This window comes from Mixophyes fleayi, chromosome 6 (assembly GCF_038048845.1).
Source record: "Mixophyes fleayi isolate aMixFle1 chromosome 6, aMixFle1.hap1, whole genome shotgun sequence".
NCBI lineage: Eukaryota > Metazoa > Chordata > Amphibia > Anura > Limnodynastidae > Mixophyes > Mixophyes fleayi.
Window position 1 is genome coordinate 72,336,753 of NC_134407.1, and position 23,529 is coordinate 72,360,281.

The 23,529-nt window shown below is 39.8% G+C and overlaps 1 protein-coding gene across 4 annotated transcripts in view; it reads left to right on the forward strand.

Moving 5' to 3' along the window:
• Nucleotides 1-23,529, forward strand: part of SLC39A11 (solute carrier family 39 member 11) — a 364,339-nt gene that overhangs the window by 138,528 nt on the left and 202,282 nt on the right. For 3 of the 4 annotated variants that reach the window (XM_075216853.1, XM_075216856.1, XM_075216855.1), the window contains one exon: nt 20,754-20,886. In XM_075216853.1, the coding sequence (XP_075072954.1) occupies nt 20,754-20,886 (133 nt within the window). The remainder of the gene's footprint in view (nt 1-20,753; nt 20,887-23,529) is intronic. The other variant, XM_075216854.1, reaches the window with a different exon arrangement.

Sequence of the window (23,529 nt, forward strand, 5' to 3'; positions counted from 1 at the left end):
GCTGATTGCACTCGCTACACGTGGCATACGGCGATCGCACGGTAAAATACGCGCGCACACACTCCTATTACAACATTTAGTTATTTATGAAATTCATATTCATATTGGATCCATTTACACAGTAATTTATGAGCAGACAGTATTTGGTTAATTATTAGTTTATATATTATGATTATATGTACACTTTAGTGTTCTCTAAGGTTCAGGTTATGGGAAATGTGTCATGTCTGATATCATATTAATCCCCTATTCATCAGCAGCTGTCCGGTTCCATCGCCGAAGAGATCGCATATTGCATACTCTAGTTAGTTATTATTGTTAGGGAATAAATAGCCAGATTGATATCAGAAGGTGATATGCTAATGAACACATTGTAACTGGAGCACCTCCCCTGGAGAGATGACCCCACCTTTGGATTCCTTAGATTGAATCAGCCTATGACCTGTTTACCCTGGAACCACCCTTGTCTGGACCTATAGAAGCAAGCTATGTCACCTCTATTGTTCACTGTGTAACACTGACTGTATATATAATCATAGCTGCACCCCCACCAGGACCAGTCTTCATTGATCACAGTATTCAAAGGGTGAATCACTGTCCACTGGTGCCCGTGGTTAGCGCAGCGTAGCGCAAGCGGTATGTATATCTTTTGGTATTGGCTGTACTGTACTGTATCATAATATAATAATGTATTGAATTGTTGACTATTTACATCTGCTAAAAATAAATCACTTTGTGCGTTAGAAACACAATACAATCGCCTATGCAATGCTTATTTGAAAACGATAGAATTACTTTAATAGTAGACAATAAAGCGCAAATGGAGAACTTTATCCACTCAACTCTAACACACTTTCCTTTTAGGGAAGAGGGCACTCAACAAACTTTAAAATGCAACAATCTCTTTTTTTTAATACATCCCAGAATGTGAATGCTTTGGTCCTCTCGGGGACATTGACCATGAAATCCATTATAGTGAACTCAACCCTATATAGCACATCCAATACTGGTACAATTTGGAAGAAAAGATAGAATGATTTGGTTTGAATATGGGACTAATTATCTATGTTCAAAAAAAATCCACCACTCCGCACATGATCTCCTCTCTCCTTCCTCTTCCTCTCTGATCATTCACTCAGGCTGCCAGGATTTTTATCATATTGTACCTGAGCTCTGAAATGTTTCCTCACCACACCAGACACCTGCCGACTCTCCAAGCCTGCAAACAACTCTTCTTCTTAACAAGCAGCTTGTCCCTATAGTAACTAAGTTTGTTTGTCTGATCTGTTAACATTTTTCCACCACTCAATTGCTACTGCTTTAAGGTTATGTCACACTAGCTGTTTTCATTCAGTGGACAAATAAGGGAGAGAAGGGCTCCTCAGTATATCAGATTCTTTTTCCTGCTGGCATAAACATTGCTGCCTGAAAAGCTCTGTATAATGTTTAAGAAGTTTTTTATCTGCTGTGTAAATGACTTGTGTGATAAGTACATGTGAAATAACAGGCATCTTCTTTAGAGAAGTTCTTTGCTTCAGATCTTTTTCTTTTTTTTTGCTCGCCCTAAACGCTGCAGCAGAGTTTTAAAAGCTGTCAAAGCATTACATCTGCTTGTGTGACAAAATTTTATGTTAACAGGAGAGCTTATTTTTATTTTTTAAAGTGCTGTGTTTCCTGAAGGGGAAAAAAACACTACGATGTATCAGCACCATTAGAAGTTTCCATACCTTTTTTTGCTTCTATCCATTTTCATTAAGCTTTTTATCAAGGTTTATGCCTATTATATAATGCTGCAATAGTTATAGTGTTCTGATTGTGTGCTGCTTAATCTGTATTCATTGCTTTATTTCTCTGGCATATGTATTATTACTAGAATCTGTGATATGAGGTCATAAGCTGCCCGTAGTGTGCAATATCATCCAGGAATTAATGGAGTTCTGGACGCTCCAGTCCCACTATTAATTCCCAGTATCTCCATAACAGTTTGTATCTCAGAACATTATAAAGTGACGCACAGGCAGAAACAAATGTCCATATCATATTACTTGCAGATACTGAGACATATGCAGCTATTTTACACATTATTTTTTGGTATACACCGCAAAGGCCATGTATCAGTACATCTCTGCACATATTGACATATTTCTTAGAAAAAAATGCACAGTAAGTGTAGGCCAGGTTCTGCTTTGTAACGTTGCCTGGTATAAACCTGTTCATCTCTCTATCCCTGTAATCTCCTAGAGACTAGGCTGCCAGTGACAGCCTTGAGACTTTTTGTCATTGTTTCTCTTTAGAGCATTGCACATCATGTCAAGGTCTTTATTAAATCCTCTGGTTCGTCTTTGTACGTGTGACATGTTCATCGTACAAGCTGCGTATTTGGTGACTTATAAATATGGAGGAGGTGGAACCAGCTTGTCCCTGACTACTGTGCAGGACTCTTTATTCTCTGGTTTAGGCATGGTTGTTATAGGACATATTCTCTCTCTCTCTCTCTCTCTCTCTATATATATATATATATATATATATATATATATATATATATATATATATATATATATTTATATATTATAAAATTTAATCTCTCTCTCTCTCTCTCTCTCTCTCTCTCTCTCTCACTCTCACTCTCTTGCACAGGGATATCTCTTAATTAGCAAACTGTTTTATCATTTTTTTTTGGTGGAACTTTACAATACACAAAGAAACCGACATTGACAGAGCATAGAAAGAGCACATAAGCATAACGTAGCACAGTGCCGAAATACACATAGTCAGGTGGTATGTCTGTAAACAAGGCAGCTTGAATATGACTAGTATACAAGACAGATTACTTTCTGGTTATGAATATACTAAACCCCTTTTTGTTACACACAACATACAATACAAAGTATAAGTCATTCTGGTGGATAAAGTACAAATCTGACCCCTTTCTGATGATTGTTGATTGGCCTTTTCTCATGGTAAGTGCACAGAACCAACCTCTTCCTGGTGGTCAAAATATAAAGCAGACAACCAGACTGGTGACAAACATAGAACAGTTGAGCCATAGTCTGATGACATATATAGAGATTCTCAGCATATTATGGGTCAGTATTTGTCATAATCAGATTATAGCACCAGACATAGAAAAATGGAGTCCTAATATGATGACAAGAGTAAGGTGTACTTATTGACTCATTGACCGACTGCAGATTCTCCAATTGGGACCCAGAATTCCTGTATTCTCTCCACATGTTAGTGTGTTTGGTGTGGTCTTTCCCATTTTGTTCGGTCAGCCTGTTTCTGGCTGATAGCACACACTTTGCTGACTTGAATTCCAGGAGCCAGTTGGAGATAAAAATAATAGTCAATAATGATACAATAATTAAAATGGGAGCCATAGACGTGTAGAACTTGCATCTTCATTTTGTGTGTGAGCAAATAGTGACTTAAATCAAGTATCCACAAAGCTGCTGAAAATAAATGGTTAATGCCACTGGTTACCATTACATCTCCAAGTGTGCAGACTTACCAGTGCTGCGTGAGTGGTTATTGTGTATTGCAGAATAAATATTTACTCTGTATGTGAAGAGCAAAATAAGCAGTAGATTCTGTGAGATGGACATGTGTCAGTCTGGTTTAAGAGTAAAGGATTCTGGGATTGTTCTGGCTATGTTCAGTAGAGGAATAATTCAAGGTCTCAGATGGTGTATGTCGGTGTTACTCACCCACACTGTGTGCAGATGAGTCACTTAGAGAGGCGGAAATCATAATAGCAAACCATGAAAGACATGATTTTTTATAAGAGCTATCTGCTTGCTTTGAACAAGTTGTGTAAACGATGCAATGATATAAATATTCCAGATTAGTATTGATAAACAGGTATATTTAAAAATCTTTATGCTGCTAAAAACATTGTTTTATTCTGGTCAATGTTATGTCCTCTTGATACATCGTTTCTTGTATTCCTTGCTGATATAGTGCTGAGAGATTATCTCTGTTACTTTTACATTTAAACTCCAACGAATTCGGTTTAAGGTCTACTAGTAGTTTTCATTTATCTACAATCAATTATTTGGATATTTTTTTAAAGATTTGTCAAGGAACCATAGTAACGGAAAATTACTCTAAGGATGTTGATACTTTTAATTTTCTGCATTGCAAAAGCAGTCATTATAGACCTTGGAGGGACAATATCCCAAAAGGCCAATTTCTCCGTATTAGGAGAAATTGCTCACAATATGGGGATTTTAAGTCTCACTCGATATATTCTGGATAAGGCCTATAAAGAAGTAGAGGGACTAGATAGACTTAGGGCTAGATTTACTAAGCTGCGGGTTTGAAAAAGTGGGGATGTTGCCTATAACAACCAATCAGATTCTAGCTTTCATTTTGTAGAAGGTACTAAATAAATGAAAGCTAGAATCTGATTGGTTGCTATAGGCAACAACCCCACTTTTTCAAACCCGCAGGTTAGTAAATCTAGCCCTTAGTCTTCTTAATCATTCTCCTAAACAGAGACAGAAAGATAAACCTTATGCTATTTATGACTCAGTTTTATAGCCATATATGAAGAGGAGTGCCACCTAGTTAGAGTTAGACCAGTGGTTCCCAAACTTTCTCAGTTCGAGGCACCCTTAGGGTAACCATAATCTTTCCAAGGCACCCCTAAGCCAAAATAATTACCGGGTAGTCCCGTTTTTTAAGCAGTTGGGTCAAAATGACGTAAGATGCATTTAGGCCCCTTCACCATCGCATTGTGCCCCTTCATCATATCACTGCGCCCCTTCACCATATTACTCTGTCCCCTTCTTCGCCATCTCTCTCCCCCTTCAGCGTGTCTCTCTGTGTCCCCCTTCGGCGTGTCTCTCTGTGTCCCCCTTCGGCGTGTCTCTCTGTGTTCCCCTTCGGCGTGTCTCTCTGTGTCCCCCTTCGGCGTGTCTCTCTGTGTCCCCCTTCGGCGTGTCTCTCTGTGTCCCCCTTCGGCGTGTCTCTCTGTGTCCCCCTTCGGCGTGTCTCTGTGTCCCCCTTCGGCGTGTCTCTCTGTGTCCCCCTTCGGCGTGTCTCTCTGTGTCCCCCTTCGGCGTGTCTCTCTGTGTCCCCCTTCGGCGTGTCTCTCTGTGTCCCCCTTCGGCGTGTCTCTCTGTGTCCCCCTTAGGCGTGTCTCTCTGTGTCCCCCTTAGGCGTGTCTCTCTGTGTCCCCCTTCGGCGTGTCTCTCTGTGTCCCCCTTCGGCGTGTCTCTCTGTGTCCCCCTTCGGCGTGTCTGTGTCCCCCTTCGGCGTGTCTCTGTGTCCCCCTTCGGCGTGTCTCTGTGTCCCCCTTCGGCGTGTCTCTCTGTGCCCCCCTTCACTCTCCTTTACTTACCTTCTTTCCTTTCTTTCCTAATGTCCTCTCTGCTGCTGCTCCTCACTGAGTCTGACGGACGTGATCTAGAAACTTAAAGGAAAGATTGGCACCTAGTTTTTTTTTAACAATAATGTTATATCAATAATCCTACTAGGGAACCTACAGTAGGGAAATGGTTAGATAGAGCCAGTGGTTTCTTCAGATGTGGGAAGTTAAAATGTATTTCCTGTGGATTTGCAGACCATAGGGCAACTGAATTTACGTCATTTACATCAGAGGAAAATTTCCTAATAGAAAAGACTCTGGATTGCCAGTCAAGCTTTATCTATGTGATTAATTGCAATTGTGGGATCCAATATGTGGGTCGCACCATAAGGTCCTTTGGAGTGTGATTGCAGGAACATCGGCGCAACATATTGAAGAATGTTAGAACCCATTCTAGAACCCAATATTATGTCTTTCTTCTTCAGTGGGGATTCTGAGTAATTTTTCTATATATTTTCTCTGTATTTTATAGAGTATTATAATGTAATATTTAGCAATCTTGCAGCTGATCGTTGTCTATTGGCTAATTTACATCAATGTAGTCCTTATATGTGACACTAAGCCGTTTCTGGTTCTTAGTGTTATTCATGTGAAGTTTTATTACTTTTTGTTAATTTACTATTTGTTAAATATTAAATGACCATTCTTGTTGTGAAAGATTAGATTGCTTTTCCTCTTTTGTTTGAGGATATATGTGATATTTACTTATTTATGATTTTTGGCTACATAAATCGCTAGTATTCTTTTTTTTTTGTTTGTAAGGTAACTATGACAACGACATTGGCAATTTGTCTTCTTATGGGCGTTTTTGTTAAATCATGAATGGAGACCTTGTCTGATTATGGCGCCGGGTGTCACGTGACCTATTGAAGGATTATTGAATGAGATGAATCGCGTGTTAACGATATTAGAAGTCAAGACGATCACATTACACACTATGCCTCTGATGAAATGGCTATATCTTGGCTGAGAAATGCATCAGGCTATTCAGAAGGTGGTTATTGGTGCTATTAACCCTGGGGTTATATGCTCGACAACACTGAATTAAGTTCCAAGTGGTTACTTACGGGTTGGATCGGAGGATGGATGTTTGCTATTTTATTCTCTACAGGCTGGAGCATGGGCTAAGTACACAGAGTTATTTGGAGCCATCTTCTATATTTGCATCTGCATTTATTGCTCTACATTTCTAACGTTTCCACAGGAAGCTGTGAGGAGTTCTCTCTATGAGCCCAGGATTGCATTAAGATCCGTTACCCCGCAAGAATTGGAACTTTATTTCAAGTTTTTTTTTATTCATTCAGTTTTTCAGTCTCAAAGTATACTTTAAAAGGAGTAAGCCATATATTCTGTTTGTGATTTATTCATGGCCTGAGGGTTTAGACACCATTCTATAAGATACATTGTTGTCTCTTTATGTATTTTGCTTTTTAATGAATAAATAATTAGGTGGTTAGCATAGCGTTCTTAACTCTCTCTGTTATTTACACTAGCTGGGTACATCAGAGCGGTAACTAGACATTTTAAACACCTGAGACAAGAAAGAAAATGAGTGCCCCTTGCCCCATCAAGTTTAACTAAAGTAACTACAATATTAATTTCCATACACCCCCCTTCAGCTTTGCACCCTGGTCCATTGACGCTCTTGTAAATCCCTAGTTATGGCCCTGGAGCACAGTGACTGTTATACTATGGGGGTCTCTGGCTTATAAACTACAAGCGGGGCATTGGCTGCTATATTACTGTGGCATAAGTATTGGTTAGTATGGTTAAAGTAGTTGGGTATTTATTTTATGGCTGTATAATATAATGTGTGTAATATCTTTACCCTGTTGTCAGGCGCTCTCTGCACAACAATCTGTTTTCTGATATCCAGACCCAGAATTTGGAAGAATTGGTCCAGGGTTGCCTTTCCTATAGATTTGTGATCTTTAACAGGCTGGGTGTATGTAATACTCTGTCTATGCCTACTGGCCTGGACCATAACAAACCCGATGTCACTAGTTTTAAACTGAATAGCTCGAATCATTTTTCAGATTACTCAATTCAGACAGCCGACATTGGCAAAATGAACATCATCATCATTATCATCATTTATTTATATAGCGCCACTAATTCCGCAGCACTGTACAGACAACTCATTTACATCAGTCCCTGCCCCATTGGAGCTCACAGTCTAAATTCCCTAATATAGACACACACTCACACATAGACACATACAGGGGGAAAGACAGAGAGGGAGAGACTAGGGTCAATTTTGATAGCAGCCAATTGTGTGGGAGGAAACCGGAGCACACGGAGGACACCCACGCAAACACACACAGATAAGGCCATGGTCGAGAATCGAACTCTTGACCCCAGTGCTGTGAGGCAGATGTGCTAACCACTAGGCCACTGTGCTGCCCAATGTCACTTATACCTGTCTTTACCGAAGATCAAGAATATGCAGGAAGTTCAAGGGCTAGATGCACTCTATATGTTGACATAGAGTGTGTCTAGCAAACAATTAGACCTGGTGTAGGGGATATACACTATATGAACAAAAGTATTCAGATGCTTGACCATTACACCAACAGGGACTGTAATGACATTGTATTCAAATACATATAACTTAATATGGAGTTGGTCCTCCTTTTGCATCGATAACTACTTCCATTCTTCTTGGAAGACTTTCCACAAGATGCTGCAGTGTTTCTGTGGGAATTTGTACCCATTCATTCTGTAGAGCATTTATTAGATCAGGTATTGATGTTGGACTAGAAGGCCAGGCATGCAATCTCCGTTCCAGTTCATCCCAAAGGTGTTCTATGGAGTTGAGGTCAGGTTGCTGGCTAGTCAAGTTCTTCCACACCGAACTCCTCAAACCATGTCTTTGTAGTCCTTACTTTGTGCACAGGGTCACAGTCATGTTAGAATAGTAAAAGGGCTTTCCCCAAACTGTTGCCACAAAGTTGGAAGCATAGCATTGTCCAAAATGACTTGGTAAGCTGAAGCATAAAGATTGCCCTTCACTCTAGCCCAAACCCTGAAAAACAGCCTCATACCATTGTCCCTCCTCCACCAAACTTCATAGTTGGCATAATTCAGTGAGGCAGGTAACGTTCTCCTGGCATCCTCCAAACCCAGTCTCGCCCATCTGACTGCCAAACAGAAGCATGATTTGTCATTTCACAGAATATGTTGCCACTGCTCCACAGTCCAGTGTTGGTGTGTTTACACCACTCCATCTGACACTTGGCATTGGTCTTGGTGATGTGAGTCTTGCATGCAGTTGCTCGGCTATGGATACCCATTCCATTAAGCTTCTGACACACAATTTTTGTGCTTGCATTAATGCCAGTGGAAGTTTGGAAGTCTCCAGCTATGGAATCAGCAGAGCGTTGGCAACTTTTACACACCATGGTGATACGGCACGCTCTGTGATTTTACGTGGTCTTCCGCTTCGTGGCTGAGTTGCTGTTCTTCCTAATCGCTTCCACTTTCTAATAATATAAGTTACAGTTGACCGTGGAATATCCAGCAGGGATGAAATTTCACGAACCGTCTTATTGCAAAGGTGGCATCCTATCACCACGCTTGAAGTCACTGAGCTTTTCAGAATGACCCATTTTGTATTACAAATGTGTGCAAATGAAGACTGCAAGGCTAGGTGCTTGATTTTATACACCTCTGGCAATGGGTCTGATTGAAACACCTCAATTCAATAATTAACAGGTGTGGCCAAATACCTTTGTCCATATAGTGTAGTTGCAAAATAGATTCCCCAAAAAAAATGCAAAAAAACAAAATGAGGAAAGAAGTAAAGTACATGAATGGTGGTGGTTTAGGCTAAGCAAGTGCTTTTCCTAACATTGTTCTGCATCCACATCTAAAAATCTTTTAATGTTTATAGGGACTTTTCTTAGAAAAGATTAAGAAAACACTACTATGTTTATTTAATAATAGACCTACATACACCCCAGAAAAACTTTGATTTATAATGTTTATAAAGATCTGACTATTTCTGGCAGTGAGCTCCTTTCTACACTTGGGTGGCTTCTCCCCTCTATCAGATAAGGCTTGTCGTCAGGAGTCCATGTCACTTAGCATTCCGACCAATTCTTCATTAAAGTCTAGTCTCATCATATTCTTCATTAGCCCTGTAAACACTAATATATCATTATTTTTTCTACAACATTTTATCCACACTCCCATAAACACACAGTCTTGCATTCTTGTATTCGGACCATTGATCATTATGAAATACCTTGTTTTATTTAAGAAACCGTCACAAATTCCAAACCCTTTCTTTTAGTAAAAAAAATAAAAAGAGGGATTCTATTGAATATGTTTCCAAAATAGATTCATTCGATATTGCAAGCTGTCTAAGAGTTCTGAACTAGCATGATTTTTATTCTTTGCGATTTTTTTTTTTTTTTTCCTTATCTTATTAATTTGCATTGTGCTGTTTATTTCAAAAGGGCTCCTCATAAGTTGATGAAGTTTGCCGTATAAGCCAGATGATCAGAAGCATAGTAGGGTGAAGGGGTATAAAATAAATTAGCTCATCAAAAGTCCCAGACAGACTCAAACAATTGCATCTTGTCTTCTGCTTAAAGTTTTTAATTATCCATGATGTTGTTAATTTGTTTACAATTCACAGTCATGGCCAAAAGTTCTCGCCCTCGCAATAGATAAGTGGCAGGGCTTAATGACGCAAATATTGTCATATTGTCATATGTGACAGTCGTTTAGGGGACGGGGCCAACATGATGCAAATTATCAAGCTCCTCCCCCACACACCCACCTCTCCTGGGATCTTCCTGAAGCCAACGAGGAAAAGTTGGCAAGTATGATCTAACATTGCACAATGATGTGGCTATGATGGATCCCCACTCAGTATGTATGTTTTTCTGTGTTTTTGTGGGTTTCCATCAAGTGTTTGTTTTTTCCCATACTCCAAAGATTACTAGTGCGTTAATTGCATACTTGCCAACTCTCCCTGAATGTCAGGGAGACTCCCTGAAATAGGGGTGATCTCCCTCACTCCCTGAAGAGTCTGGCATTCTCCCTGATGCTGAGCCAGTACAAGATGGAGTTGGCTTCGCCATCTGTGACATGATGACACAGTACAGAAATTGTGTCCTATGTCCATGTCCATGATGCCTATGGAGGTGGCCATTTTCATGGAAACCAAGTCTTAATCAAAGACTGACAGGTAAGAGAACATGACTTCAGTAATGGAGACAGAAATGTAAAAGACACTTTAGTCTCTAGAGATTCATTAGCTGCTTTTCTGTAACGCATAGTTGTTTACTCTCCCGGAATGTCTGGAAGACTCCCACATTTCTGGGAGACCTCCCAGGCTCCCGAGAGAGCAGGGCAACCTCCCGGTTCTCACACCCGCAATACAGAAGTGTCCAGGGCGGGGCTTAATTACGCAAATATTGTGTCATCTTAGTCCCGCCCCCTGCTGTAAATGGCCAAAATTGTGATAATCGTTTAGGGGACGGAGCCAAAATGATCCAATTCGTCAAGCCCTGCCCCTGCACGCCCACCTCCCCCGGGATCTCCCTGAAGCCAACGAGGAAAAGTTGGCAAGTATGGTTAATTGGCTTTGAACGAAATTAACTCTTGTGTCGATGTGGTACAGAAGATAGATAATAAGCTCCATTTGGGCAACAACTGATGCAAATTATTAAATATTCTCTCTAAAGCACTGTGTAGTATCTAGGGGCTATATAAATATCATTTAATAAAATAAGAAATAAAACTTAGGTTAGGAGGCTTGCCTCCTCTAGACATGACGTTTAATGCATTTTCCAAGGCTGATTCATGTCAAAAAGAAGTTTAAACTTAAATGGGGAGGCAGCTACTTCGCTCTGCTTTTGCAAAACTGTTGAGAGCCTGAACAGCATTTTCTTTTCACAGTGTCATAGGGACCATGATAGTGAGTGTTATATCTTTTCATGTACTGATCTCTGGCCGACAGTTATTTTTATCTCTAAGGTGAAGAGCCCTTTTAACATTTCACATGTGTGCATGGATCATTACACAACACCTCATGCTAAGTATGGTGATCATTGCAGATCTGCAATTAGAACCAAAATTGGCAGCCAACATTACTTCAGTTCATAACAAATAATTAGCAGTGTTTGAGGGTTGCTGCAAAAAATGAATCTGAACTTGGGAAGTGAGAATTACAAATTAAAAATCCTTCCTCTTAAACCCTTTAATATTTTTCTTAAAAAAACAAAAAAAAACAAACACACAAGCAGAAACATATATACAAACAGCACGTTTGTGTTTTTAACTGCTGAAAGTACATCTGAAGTGCTATTCTTTAAGGTTGGCTTTGCCATGGTGCACTAGGGCAGAGTGGTGAGGAAAAACACAATGTCATAATCACCTCCTGGAATCATCTTGAAATCTGTCCTCTACTTTATCATCTTTGTTCAGTCTATTATACGGGTCCTGTCGCTAATCCACTCGTGTGTAATATCCTATTTTGACTACTGTAACTGCCTTCCTCTTCATTGTCTCTCTTCTCTTTCTCTTGAATACACCCATTCGCACCCTGGTGGCTCCAGACCTTCCCTTCCTTACATCCCATTAAGTCCTTGCCTATAAAGCCCTCCGTCATTTCTCATTGCCTTATCACTTTTGCCCACTTACTACCTACCTCTCTTATATCTTCAATAATGGCAATCTAAAGCTACAATGAGCCCTAGGCGACACTCAACTCAAAACACTAGTAATTCTTTACTATCTGTCAATCTTGTATTTATTAATGCTCCTAAGAAATCTTACTGTCAAGTAACTGCACTAAACAACATGAGACTATATTCAGTAGCATTGGAAGTTAGTTATATAAACATAATATATACATGTTAAATGAGACATTATATTGTATGTACTGTTCTACTACCATTAAAACTCAGAAATGTTTACTACAGAGTGAATTGGGACCCTCCAAGGGCTGAATGTACCCTATAGACGTGCCTAGGCTAGCAGAGAAGACCTCGTGTTAATTCTCTCAACCATTTTATTTGTTGTACATGGTTGAGTATTATTAGTTTGTCTGGTTGAAAGAGTTCTGTGAGCAAGAGTAATTGCTAATTTAGGGTAAACTTTTATTCATGCCTTTCTAGGGCAGCACAGATAGAATGTCATTGTTCCTAGAGGTTAGCCACATCGCTGATCAAATTTGGGCTTGTTACCTTAATCAATACATATTGAAACAGACACTGAAGCAGAGCAAGTACTATGTCGGTTTGCTTAGGATATCTTGCATGAAATTGCTCTGAGCAAGCCCAGAAATGGCCCACATGCATGTGCAACTATACAGATTTATCTGATTCTGACACTTACACTTGCAACTGGAAAGGTAGGACGGGGTATGGAAGGGGCATTCTAACATATAGTACAGTAAATGCGTGTTCACAAAGTTGCACACAGATGCAGACGGGGACACAAATGCATATACAACAGTCCAAGCTGTATTATTTGCAGGTGGTCAAGGACAGGTGCAAATAGTGGATGATGATGATGACGACTGCTTGTGATTGGCTGTTTGCGAATGCTCCGCTGACACTGGGTAGATGCTTTCTTCCTTGCACTTGGGCATAAGTGTTTGTAACACACACGGGCACATATACAACTGGTGCAGACCTGCATGTATCTTGTTATAGTTGCAGGTTTGCATATACTCACAATTGCATCTTTATTAGTTAATGCAATTTGCGCTTGCTATTCGGTGTGCAATTGGGGCCAACTCTGCATCAGGCCCTTAATGTTTAATCATGCATACCTTGTTTATGTTACTGCACCCTGTATCAGCATTGATTTCATTGCAATGGACCCTCTAAAAGCTATTTATATTCTGGTAGTCGATCTGTGAGCTGCCATCTGTAGCCTGGAAAGTGGTCCAGCAATAAGCAGCCATAACCCAGGTGGGGGACTCCACCACCATTTCGGATAGTCCTATATGGAGGGCATTGTTTTCATCTTCCCCTGGTCTTCAACTGACTGATGTCACAGTGTACAGTGATTAATATATTGCCATGCCAACCCATCTCTATTCCAGAACTGTTCAACATTGTAGTTACACAAGCAAAATACGATTCTGGTATTAAAATGTACAATAATGTTCTGTTCACAGTATGAGAAAATATAAACCGAATACAGGGGGTATCCGCTGCAATTTACTGTACTGTGGGATATTGGCGTTTATTTAATAACTTTTACTAGAAGAGTGACAATTGGAATCTCATAGGTTGCTAAAAGTTAGCAAAGGAGACTCTCTGGGCGTTGTTTAGCGTTGTATATGCTGTAATATGTTACGAGACGTGAATTTTACCTAGATTCCTGACACATGTTTTGTAATTGATTGTTACATGTTTGCTCAGAACACACATGTATGCTAGATTTAGTGTCTGATGGTGCATGCAACTCATACTGTATATAATGTAATTGTCCAGACATATCTTTGCTCATTCGCATATACAATGAATTCTGAATCAGAGGAGCGCAGGGAGAACAGAACCCTCCTGTGGAGCAGAAGAGAAAACGTGTTTTTAACAAAATGTTTATTATGCAATTTAGATTTATTGAGAAAAATATCAGTTTATAATAGATCATTAACATCACCGCAACCAGTGCTGGACTGGGGCTAAAAATCAGCCCTGGCATTTAAACTACACAGGCCCACCTCCGTTCCAGCATGAAAGAAACTGTGTGCACCGCGCAGCAGCGGTGCTGAAAAGGGCGTGACCACATTGTGTTGTGGGTGTGGCCAACATGGGGCATTGATACATACATTATAATAAAACATTACATTTATCTCGCCCTCCCAGCCACATCACCCCATCCCCAGCCCACTGTACTTATCTATGCTTCTGGTGCTGCTGACATCCATCAGGGTGGGAACTTCCTGTAGAGTAAGCAGGGAAGCTCTTTGTCTCACGAGATTACCAAATGTTGTGAGACTTAGAGCTCCTCGGCTTGCTCTGCAGTCTGTGTCCTGTCCAGGAACTGGGAGCAGCTCTCAGTTCCCTTCCCCTAACCAAAGCTGGATTAAGGCTCAGGGGGCCCAGGGTATTTAAGATAGCAGGGCCCCTATTATGTAACATGGTTATCATTTTAGACAAATACACAGGCAATACTGTGTGCACTACTGTTAGAAGCATACAGCTCTGCCTTCACAAGCAGTACGTTGTGAAGTGGGACATACCTCACAACTGTCCTTGCAGTCAAACCAAATCTTGACTAAGTGAGACAGTCACCCAAATTGAAGACTGCCCCACCAGATTCAGGACAGTTGGCAGACTGTCCTGCTCAGCTCAGTTCTTTCTTGTCTTGATCCTGGAATATTGGATGCCCTATTTTGAAAATATGGGGTACATGAGATTTAGAAAATTCCAACCAGCCCCAGTATTAAAACAATAGTACTCACGTTTTATAATTAAAAATCCAGTCCCCACAATAATAATATTCACATTTAATTAGTAGACCTATTTCCCTCCAACCAGCCCCAACATTAAATTAACAATATACCCAAAACATATTTCCCACCCTGCAATCAGTCTCGGCAATAAATTAAATGGCATTAAAGTTTAATAAATATAGCCATTTTCCACAACCATACCCAGCAATAAATAATTCATATTCACATTTAATAAAAAGCCACATGTAATAAACCACCCCAGCATGAAATTAAAGGTTCCTTCACCTCACCTTAAATAATTAGCCCCCACCTACACTCCACCATTAAATAGCCTACCTTCCACACTATATTAAGATCCTCCCTTCCCTCACATATTTTATATATATATATATATATATATATATATATATATATATATATATACATATACATATACACAAACTCCACGAAATGTACTGATACACACACAATTGGCAGCCAGACACACAGCCCCCTAGTGAGAGAGACACAGCACTCCCCAGTGAGAGGGACACACTTACCTTGTTACGCTGCTTGGCGGACAGTTTCAATGTGATGTGCGGCCGATGCAAGTAATCACATGAGACGCGCACCACGTGGCAGGTGCCGTCCTGTGTGATTAAAATCACATAGCCGCACATCACATTGAAACTGTCCGCCGAGCAGCGCGCAGTGAGCTGTGTTGCTCGGGCTGGCATCCTTGACCCGCTGGATCAACTAGCCATCGGCCCTTCTGGCATTCGCCAGAGATGCCCGATGGCCAGTCCGGCCCTGACCACAACCAATGCTTTGCTGAAAGTTTTAAACACGTACATTTGGTGTGCTCTCTTAATAACTAAAGCTAAGAATTAACGCAAATCTTTCAAAATTCTATGCAATACAAATAATACAGTTTGATATATTTCTGTTAGGAGAATATACATTGCTTTAATTGACCGATAGGGATGGTGGAGGAGGGAGTTGCAGGAGGAAGCCCTCCTGTAGCAACTGTTACTTTATCCATAATTTTCCTTTAATGTCAATATCCAGCTAGATTCTGATAAGAAGTTGGATGTGGAAATCTCTTTCATGTTGATGTGCGATCAAAACATCAATTTTCTGTGACCGAAGCCTCACATCAATATTCTGTGGTGTTGTTGGACCCTGGTCCTTCCATTACCGAGCTCTCAATCTGTGTCTTCCATTCTCCTCTTCACACATGACTCTGCCACTGTCACATGCAGTCCTTACTTACACAATCACAGGAGAGGACAGGTCACTGCCTCCCACAAGATCAGAATTTGCTGATATAAACATTCCAATGATCTGTCTGACTAATAAACAGGGTAGACATGGACGAGGAGGAGATAATGATCCAATACAATGAGGTGCTCAGACCCTAACCAAATTTATCTTTATAAATAAATTGCTGATTTACTCTCATAACTTCGGTACAAAAAAAGTGAAGCATTCAGAACAAGTTGCTATACCCATACCAGTGTTCTGTAATGGAGCGTAACTCGCAGCCAGTGTTCCTTACAAACAAGCCTTGTGCCAGCCACGGGTCCTCTGCCTGCTGACAGTGATGTACGGCTGATAATCAGGTTATAATAACCATGATTGAGAGCCTCCCACTCTGCCATATTTTTGCATTGCCTGATATGAAAAAGGCCAAGAAATTAATCACTCCGTTTAGGAATGCAAACTCTGCTCCTGGCATTTTCAGCACAATGACTCCTTGTAGTTGTTTGTAAAAGAGACTGATTGCTTTTTAATTATTCAGATAAATTGTTTTTGATGGGTTGTCTCTTTGTGTGAGGGTTTAACCATTCGGCTGCTGGAATGTGACTAGAGATGACATCTGAAATGCACAGAACACTTAAACAGTAGGCTTGTAAAGAGACAGATTACTGGGATACCAAGGGTAAAATATATATATTTTATTAGCATATATTAGCTTTCTAAACACATTTGTCCTAAATATATAAAGCCTGTAATAATTTAGATCATGACTTGGATAACCTGTAGCTCTCAAGCGTTTGTGGAACAACCAAGGGATAGACTTATTCTGCAGGTATTCGAGCTGAAAAAGATAGACTCACTCTGGCAGTGTAGCTTGTGGAGAATAATTGAATGTCTGCTGCACACAGTGTAGGCAGCCATATTGTCAGTTGACCAAATATTTGCCAGAATGCAACCTACAATTTCATTGGGAGCCTCACTGAGCCTATACTCTCTTCCTGTGTGGCTCAGTAAATTGATAATTTCTCATGAATGTTTGTTCGGTCAACATAATATCTGGCTCCACTAAGTATAGATTACTAGTGTAGTTTAAATATAGCAAACTGACTGGTTTCCTACAAGTGCTGTATGTATTCCACCGCACAAAATATAGAATATAGATTAGCAACTTTTTGGTGATCTAAATATGCGTCTACGGTGTAAAGCGGTTTTTTTTTTTTAGTTTACAAAGACTAATCGTGGAAGCTTTTTTTTTTATATTGATTTATGCTGGTTTAAGATGATAGGTGTCCCTGTTCTGCTTAACAGAATCAAGTGGAGAAGCTTGCCCAGTAGGGAAAAAAGCTCTTTAACTTTGGGTCATATAAATAGACATAGTCAATAGATGTGAGAAACAGAAAGGTCCTTGGCATTTTCAGCTTAAGATTCTCAACACAAAGCATGTTTCAGAGCCTGCCTTAAACAATAGCTTTCATATAAAGGGCATGTCTGTGGCCTCCCCACATTTTCAGAGCCGTAGAATGGACATTCATTGTGCATGCAGCCTTTTCTTTCTTTTTTATTTTAAATGCTGAAAAAGCTATGAAGAGATTGCTGCTCTGTAATATACAGAACATCACTATTCTACTTCCCAACACAAGCAACAGACATGTGAAAGGCACTTTGACTGCCACTGTACAAGCAGTTGACGCCAGGGAGCAAGGTTAAAGTTCTATTGTGCTCTATAAACGCCAACAATTAATATGAATAGCACCAGTCAACACTTATTAGGGCCTAAGCAGGAGATGAAAATCCAATTTCTCTGTGTCTTGCATACTTTAACGAAGTGGATAACAGAAGCTCTTATACTGCAGATTTGGTGCCTGGCTGGTCAGTTTGATAGAAAGTTGATTTTAAATGCTTACTTCGTTTAGGTTTCATACATTTTCTCCTGTTCTGTAGTCTGATGAGCCCCTTATCATACATTAGGCTGCTTCTTCTATTCACTTTTCATACATTAGTGTCAATAATGACTTCTAGCTCATAATTTTGCTGCATTTTTATAGGGTGTCGGCGTCTATTGTAATTGGTTTTAGGTCAGACTATCTAGGTAAGACTATCTAGGTAAGACTTCAGCCAGTCACAACTAATGCACGCAAATCAAGGTTCATTCAGTGAGGCACATGTGGGATATCATCATCATCAACATATATATATATATATATATATCGCTTGAAAATTCCATAGCACTTTTGGGGACAAACACAGTAATAAACAATACTGGGTAATACCATACTTGCCAATATTTGTTTTCTTTCTTCCGGGAGATGCCGGCTGGGACGTGGGCGTGCAGGGGGCGGGGCGCCGAAATCGCGTCATTTTGGCCCGGGTGAATCGCGGCGTTTAAACCGAATTTTGCAGATCAGGGAGATTGCCACACTCTCCCGGGAGTCCGGGAGACTCTCGCGAAATGCGGGAGTCTCCCGGACATTCCGGGAGAGTTGGCAAGTATGGATAATACAGACAAAGAGGTCAGAAGCCCCTGCACGCAAGCTTACAATCTATGAAATGTAGAGATGCCACAGGAAAGCAGGAAGGGGTGCCCTATTTCCAGGTGAATCTGTGATTATTTGTTGGGTTTTTTTCTTGGAATATTGGAAATATGTGCATAAGCGTGTGGTCGCTGTAATACATTCAGATCCAGATAAACAAATATACTCAATCCTGACCGCAACAGAACAGCATAGCAGAAGTTTCCTCTGGCGTGTTGGTGTCTTATGCTTTGGATGGAGCTCTACACATGCAGTAAATCACTCATACAGACTGTGATGATGATGAGATTACACTATGTGGGAACCTGATCAAGTTATTCTCTGCAGAGGGAATTCTTCAGCCTCCCTTAGTGGTCTGCAGAGGAATTTCATTAAAGCCATTTGGTCTGAATGCATTAAGGTTGAGAATGGAATCTCAATTTTGTTATACTGCACAGCTGTCTATAACTATTTGTTTATGCAGGTCTGTCAAGATTTGGCTTAATCCTCTCGCTAGTAGAAAGAGACCTCTAATTCTCACAAGGGCATATCTCAGTGTCTTTACACATTGAATCTCAGAGTCGCTTACTGAGAGACAGTGAAGGTCTATAATCTGTATGTACGGTATAATAATCTGGACAGGTTGTGTCTGAATTTATAGATAAAGTGTATTCCTGTACTTGGGAGCGCATTAAAAATGATCTTTAAACATTAAAGATTGTGGGGGTAAAAGAAGTGCCTGAATGACGTTCCAACAGAAATGAAGTCCTGCTGGTGTGTATGAACTTGGTACTCCAAAACAATCAGTTTAAGTAAGAGAGGGTGTTGTGGGATTAAGATAGACAGCAGTGTCATGGATTCTGCTGATCTCATTGAGGTCTGCATAGTGAAGATAGTTGACATGTCTTGTTTGCTGTTTAATATACTTTTCAATCTGTTCTGCCTCACTCATTCTAGTTCACTTCCCTTCTCTTCTTTAATGTGATTCATTTTTAGTTTGGTTCTGCCGACTATTTTCTTTCAGCTATTTATCAAAATGATCTGGTTTTCTATGATATGAGTGCCAAGTGGCTTACTAATTGTTTACTCGTGCAAGCATCCCACAATGCAGCCTTAGCTCTCCGTATCATACCTGTTGTGTCCACTCTCTGCAGACATCTCCACAAACTGGAAGTGCACCTAGCTGTGTAAGAGGCACATTGTGCAAAAGCCCTATCCCTTTCATTAAACAAAATATTTAAATTTTTCTCGTTATATGTCAGTTACTTTATGGCTTAAATTAGCCATGAGAGTGAAGAGACATCTGAACTGTCTTTATTACATGTGGTTCGTTTGAAGCTTTCTTTTTATTGAAGTTCAACTGGAAAATGTATTCCATTAAAAATATTGATAAATTCTGCCTTTTTTTTGTATAATAGATATTATTATTAATAATTATAATAATGACCATATTTATTTCTATTGCACCAGCACACTCCATAGAGCTTTTCCATTAGGGTCAAACACAGTAATGAAACAAGGGAAATTAAGACAGGCAAAGCGATTGGAATATAAACAATCCCAATTCTCCAATATGATTGTTAAATAAAGTGTTCAGCAATATTGTTCAGTTGTGGCAACTTTGAATATGTATAAACAACATTCAATAAATGTTAAGCAAGGTAAAGTTTAGAAAATGCATTTGTCAGAAGATAAAATGTAAAGAAACAATTGTACAGGTAAAATGAGAAGCCCAGTCAGGGTGACACTTCCATCAGTTACACAGTGACTCATATCTGCTAGTAATAATGACATAATCTGTCTCCTAGTGGGAACAATGTGCATGTCCATAGCTGAGAGATTTGTAAAGTAATGGCAATATTTTGCCATTTCTGGAACCTTTTTTTACCTGTAGAATATAGTGAAGCAGGCAGTTTATGTTCTTGACACAAGATAATTAGTAAAACAAGATGTTCTGTATCTGTTATAGGACATGCCTGACATCCGTGGAAATATTATAGGCAGTTGTATGTAAAACAAATGTTTAGGGTTATTTCTTTTTTTTTTTTTTCTCATAATGGAAAATGTGTATGTCATTTAACTTAAAGTAGTACATTTAAATTATGTAGGTTGTTTTTTATATGTAATGGGCGTCCATAGTGCGGCTTCTCATTTATATTATTTTTGGTTGTTTGTCTAGCTCCTCATTAGTGTATTTTCTCTCTTCTAGGGCATGGACAATGACCCATTCTCAATGGCCACATTAAATTATGATTCCAAGCCCGACATAAAGAAGTATGAAGGGTCAGCATATGAGGACCGTGAACTGAGCATCCGCATAGGTAGAGTGGTCTCTCACACAGGCAAGCATCCTTTGTTGTCATATACCACGCATGAAGACCCTACAGGGCATTCTCTTGGGCTACCGCCAGTGACCAGTTCTTTCATTCTAGCTATGAGCTGTTGCAGGATTTCCACACTTTACAGACCCTGCTTATACTGACCCTGAGAGTTGCAAACCTCCATGAGTTGGCAGCCTAATGCAGGATTTATTGCTATTAGTGTAAGCAGTGACTGTACAACTTGAGTCTACAGATTCAGGAGAGTACCCCATTAATTTTGTCACTTGCATCTTTCAGTTTAGAGTAACCAGCTCTAACGTCAGTTTTCCAACACTCCCAAATGTCTTGGTTGTTAAAGGATTATGGAGGGCCACAGTCCTGATTTTAGCGACCCTTGTGTTTGCAAGCTTACTGCAGCCTCTATATTGACAAATCTAATGGAAAATCTAAATCTGAAAATTAAGGTTGCTTCACATGATCAGAAGCAAACGTAACAATTTCAGGAGTTTAGTTGACTGTGTTCCGTGGGAGAAGATATTTTATGTTTATATCCAGCCAAAACAAATTTAGTTGCAAGTCTTTGAAACATCACAGCTGGAAAGGAGTCAATGCTGCTTGTGAATGGCTGCAAAATGGCTTTGATTCAGCTAGCGGTTCACATATCAATACTTTCAGGATATGGGATTTTGTTTAAGGTGTACTTAATGGTATTACACAAATCATTTGATACATTACTAATCCTTTAATTTGATAGTTTAAGGTAATATATAAAGGGTTAACAACTGTACAGTGTGGAAATGCCTACAATAGCCCCCTTGCCTTCAGTGTGTTTCTTTCTCCTTACAGAATGTTTTATCTGGGCTCTTCACAGACAAACCTCCAGTTATCTAACCCTATCAGTGATTTGAAATACATTGCTGGTTCTAAATAAAACCACACTTCAATCTGTAATCTTTATTTCCAATGTACTGGGCTAGAAGGGTATTGTGACCATGGAATTTTACCTCTGCTAGTTACTTCCCCTCTCCACTCTTGAATGCTAAAGATCAATTATCCTTACAAATTATTTTCCTGAAGGCTTGGCAGCAGATAGGAAAAACATGTAGGTTCATTAGGGTCACAGATGGATTTATAGCCTTATAAAGGTTGTAGAGGAAGTAGGTGGGGGCTCGATGTCTGCTGTCGATAGAAGTTCGAACAGAGCTAGAACAGGTTGTGGTTTCTCAGGGTTATTTCTCCTGGGGAGCTGCATAGTTTGATTGTATTTATTCTGCAATATGTTCAGAATCAAAAATGATAATAATCAGTCTTCAAAGAAGTCTTTTTAATATACCAATGTTTATTAGCCTTTTTTCCTCCACTCTCCAAAAAAGAAAAGCATAATGTGGATTCTTCAAAGTCTGCAGTTCTCAGCAGCGAGGCAAACCTGCATTTTAATAATCTCCAAATCTTGAACTTTCCTTTGAGCCTTTCTCTTGCTTCTAATTTTTGCAAATTACTTTTATGGATCATGAAGACTCTTTGCTGCAAATTCACTTATGCAAAGTGTGTGTATATGATGTGTGTGTGTGTGTGTGTGTGTGTGTGTGTGTGTGTGTGTGTGTGTGTATATATATATATGTTGTGTGTGTGTATATGATGTGTGAGTGTGTATGGATGTGTATATGTATGTATGTATGTATGTATGTGTATATGTATGTGCAAATATGTAGGTGTGTGCATGTATGTATATGTGTGTGTATATATATATATATATATATATATATATATATATATATATATATATATGTGTATATATATGTATATGTGTGTGTGTGTGTGTGTGTATATATATATATATATATATATATATATATATATATATATATATATATAAAGAGTGAAGAGAATAACATTGATTATCTTGTCACAATGGCACATGTCAAGGGGTGGGATATATTAGATGGCAAGTGAACAGTCAAGTTCTTGAAGTTGATGTGTTGGAAGCAGGAAAAGTGAGCAAGCATAAGAATCTGAGTGATTTTGACAGATTGTGATGGCTAGATGACTGGGTCAGTTCATCTCCAAAACACCAGGTCTTGTGGGGTGTTAATACCTACCAAAAGTGGTCCAAAGAAGAACAACCGGTGAACCAGCGACAGGATAATAGGTGCCCAAGGCTCATTGGTGTGCGTAGAGAGAAAAGTCTATCACGTCTGGTCCAATTCCACAGAAGAGCTACTGTAGCAGAAATTGCTGAAAAAGTTAATGCAGGTTAATTAACTTATTCAGTAATGATATGTCAGAACACACAGTGCATCGCAGCTTGCTGCGTATGGGGCTACATAGCTGCAGACAAGTCAGAGTGCTCGTGCTGATCACTTCCACTGCCAAAAGCAGCTACAATGGGAACATGAGTGCCAGAACTGAAACATGGAGCAATGGAAAAAGGTGGCCTGGTCTGCTGAATCAAGTTTTCTTTTACATCATGCAGATGGCTGGGTGCGAGTCCGTTGTTTACCTGGGGAAGAGATGGCACCAGGATGCACTCTGGGAGGAAGGCAAACCGGCGGAGGCAGTATGATGTTCTGGGCAATGTTCTGCTGGGAAACCTTGTGTCTTGGCATTCATGTGGATGTTACTTTGACACGTACCTCTTACCTCAACACTGTTGCAGGCCAAGTA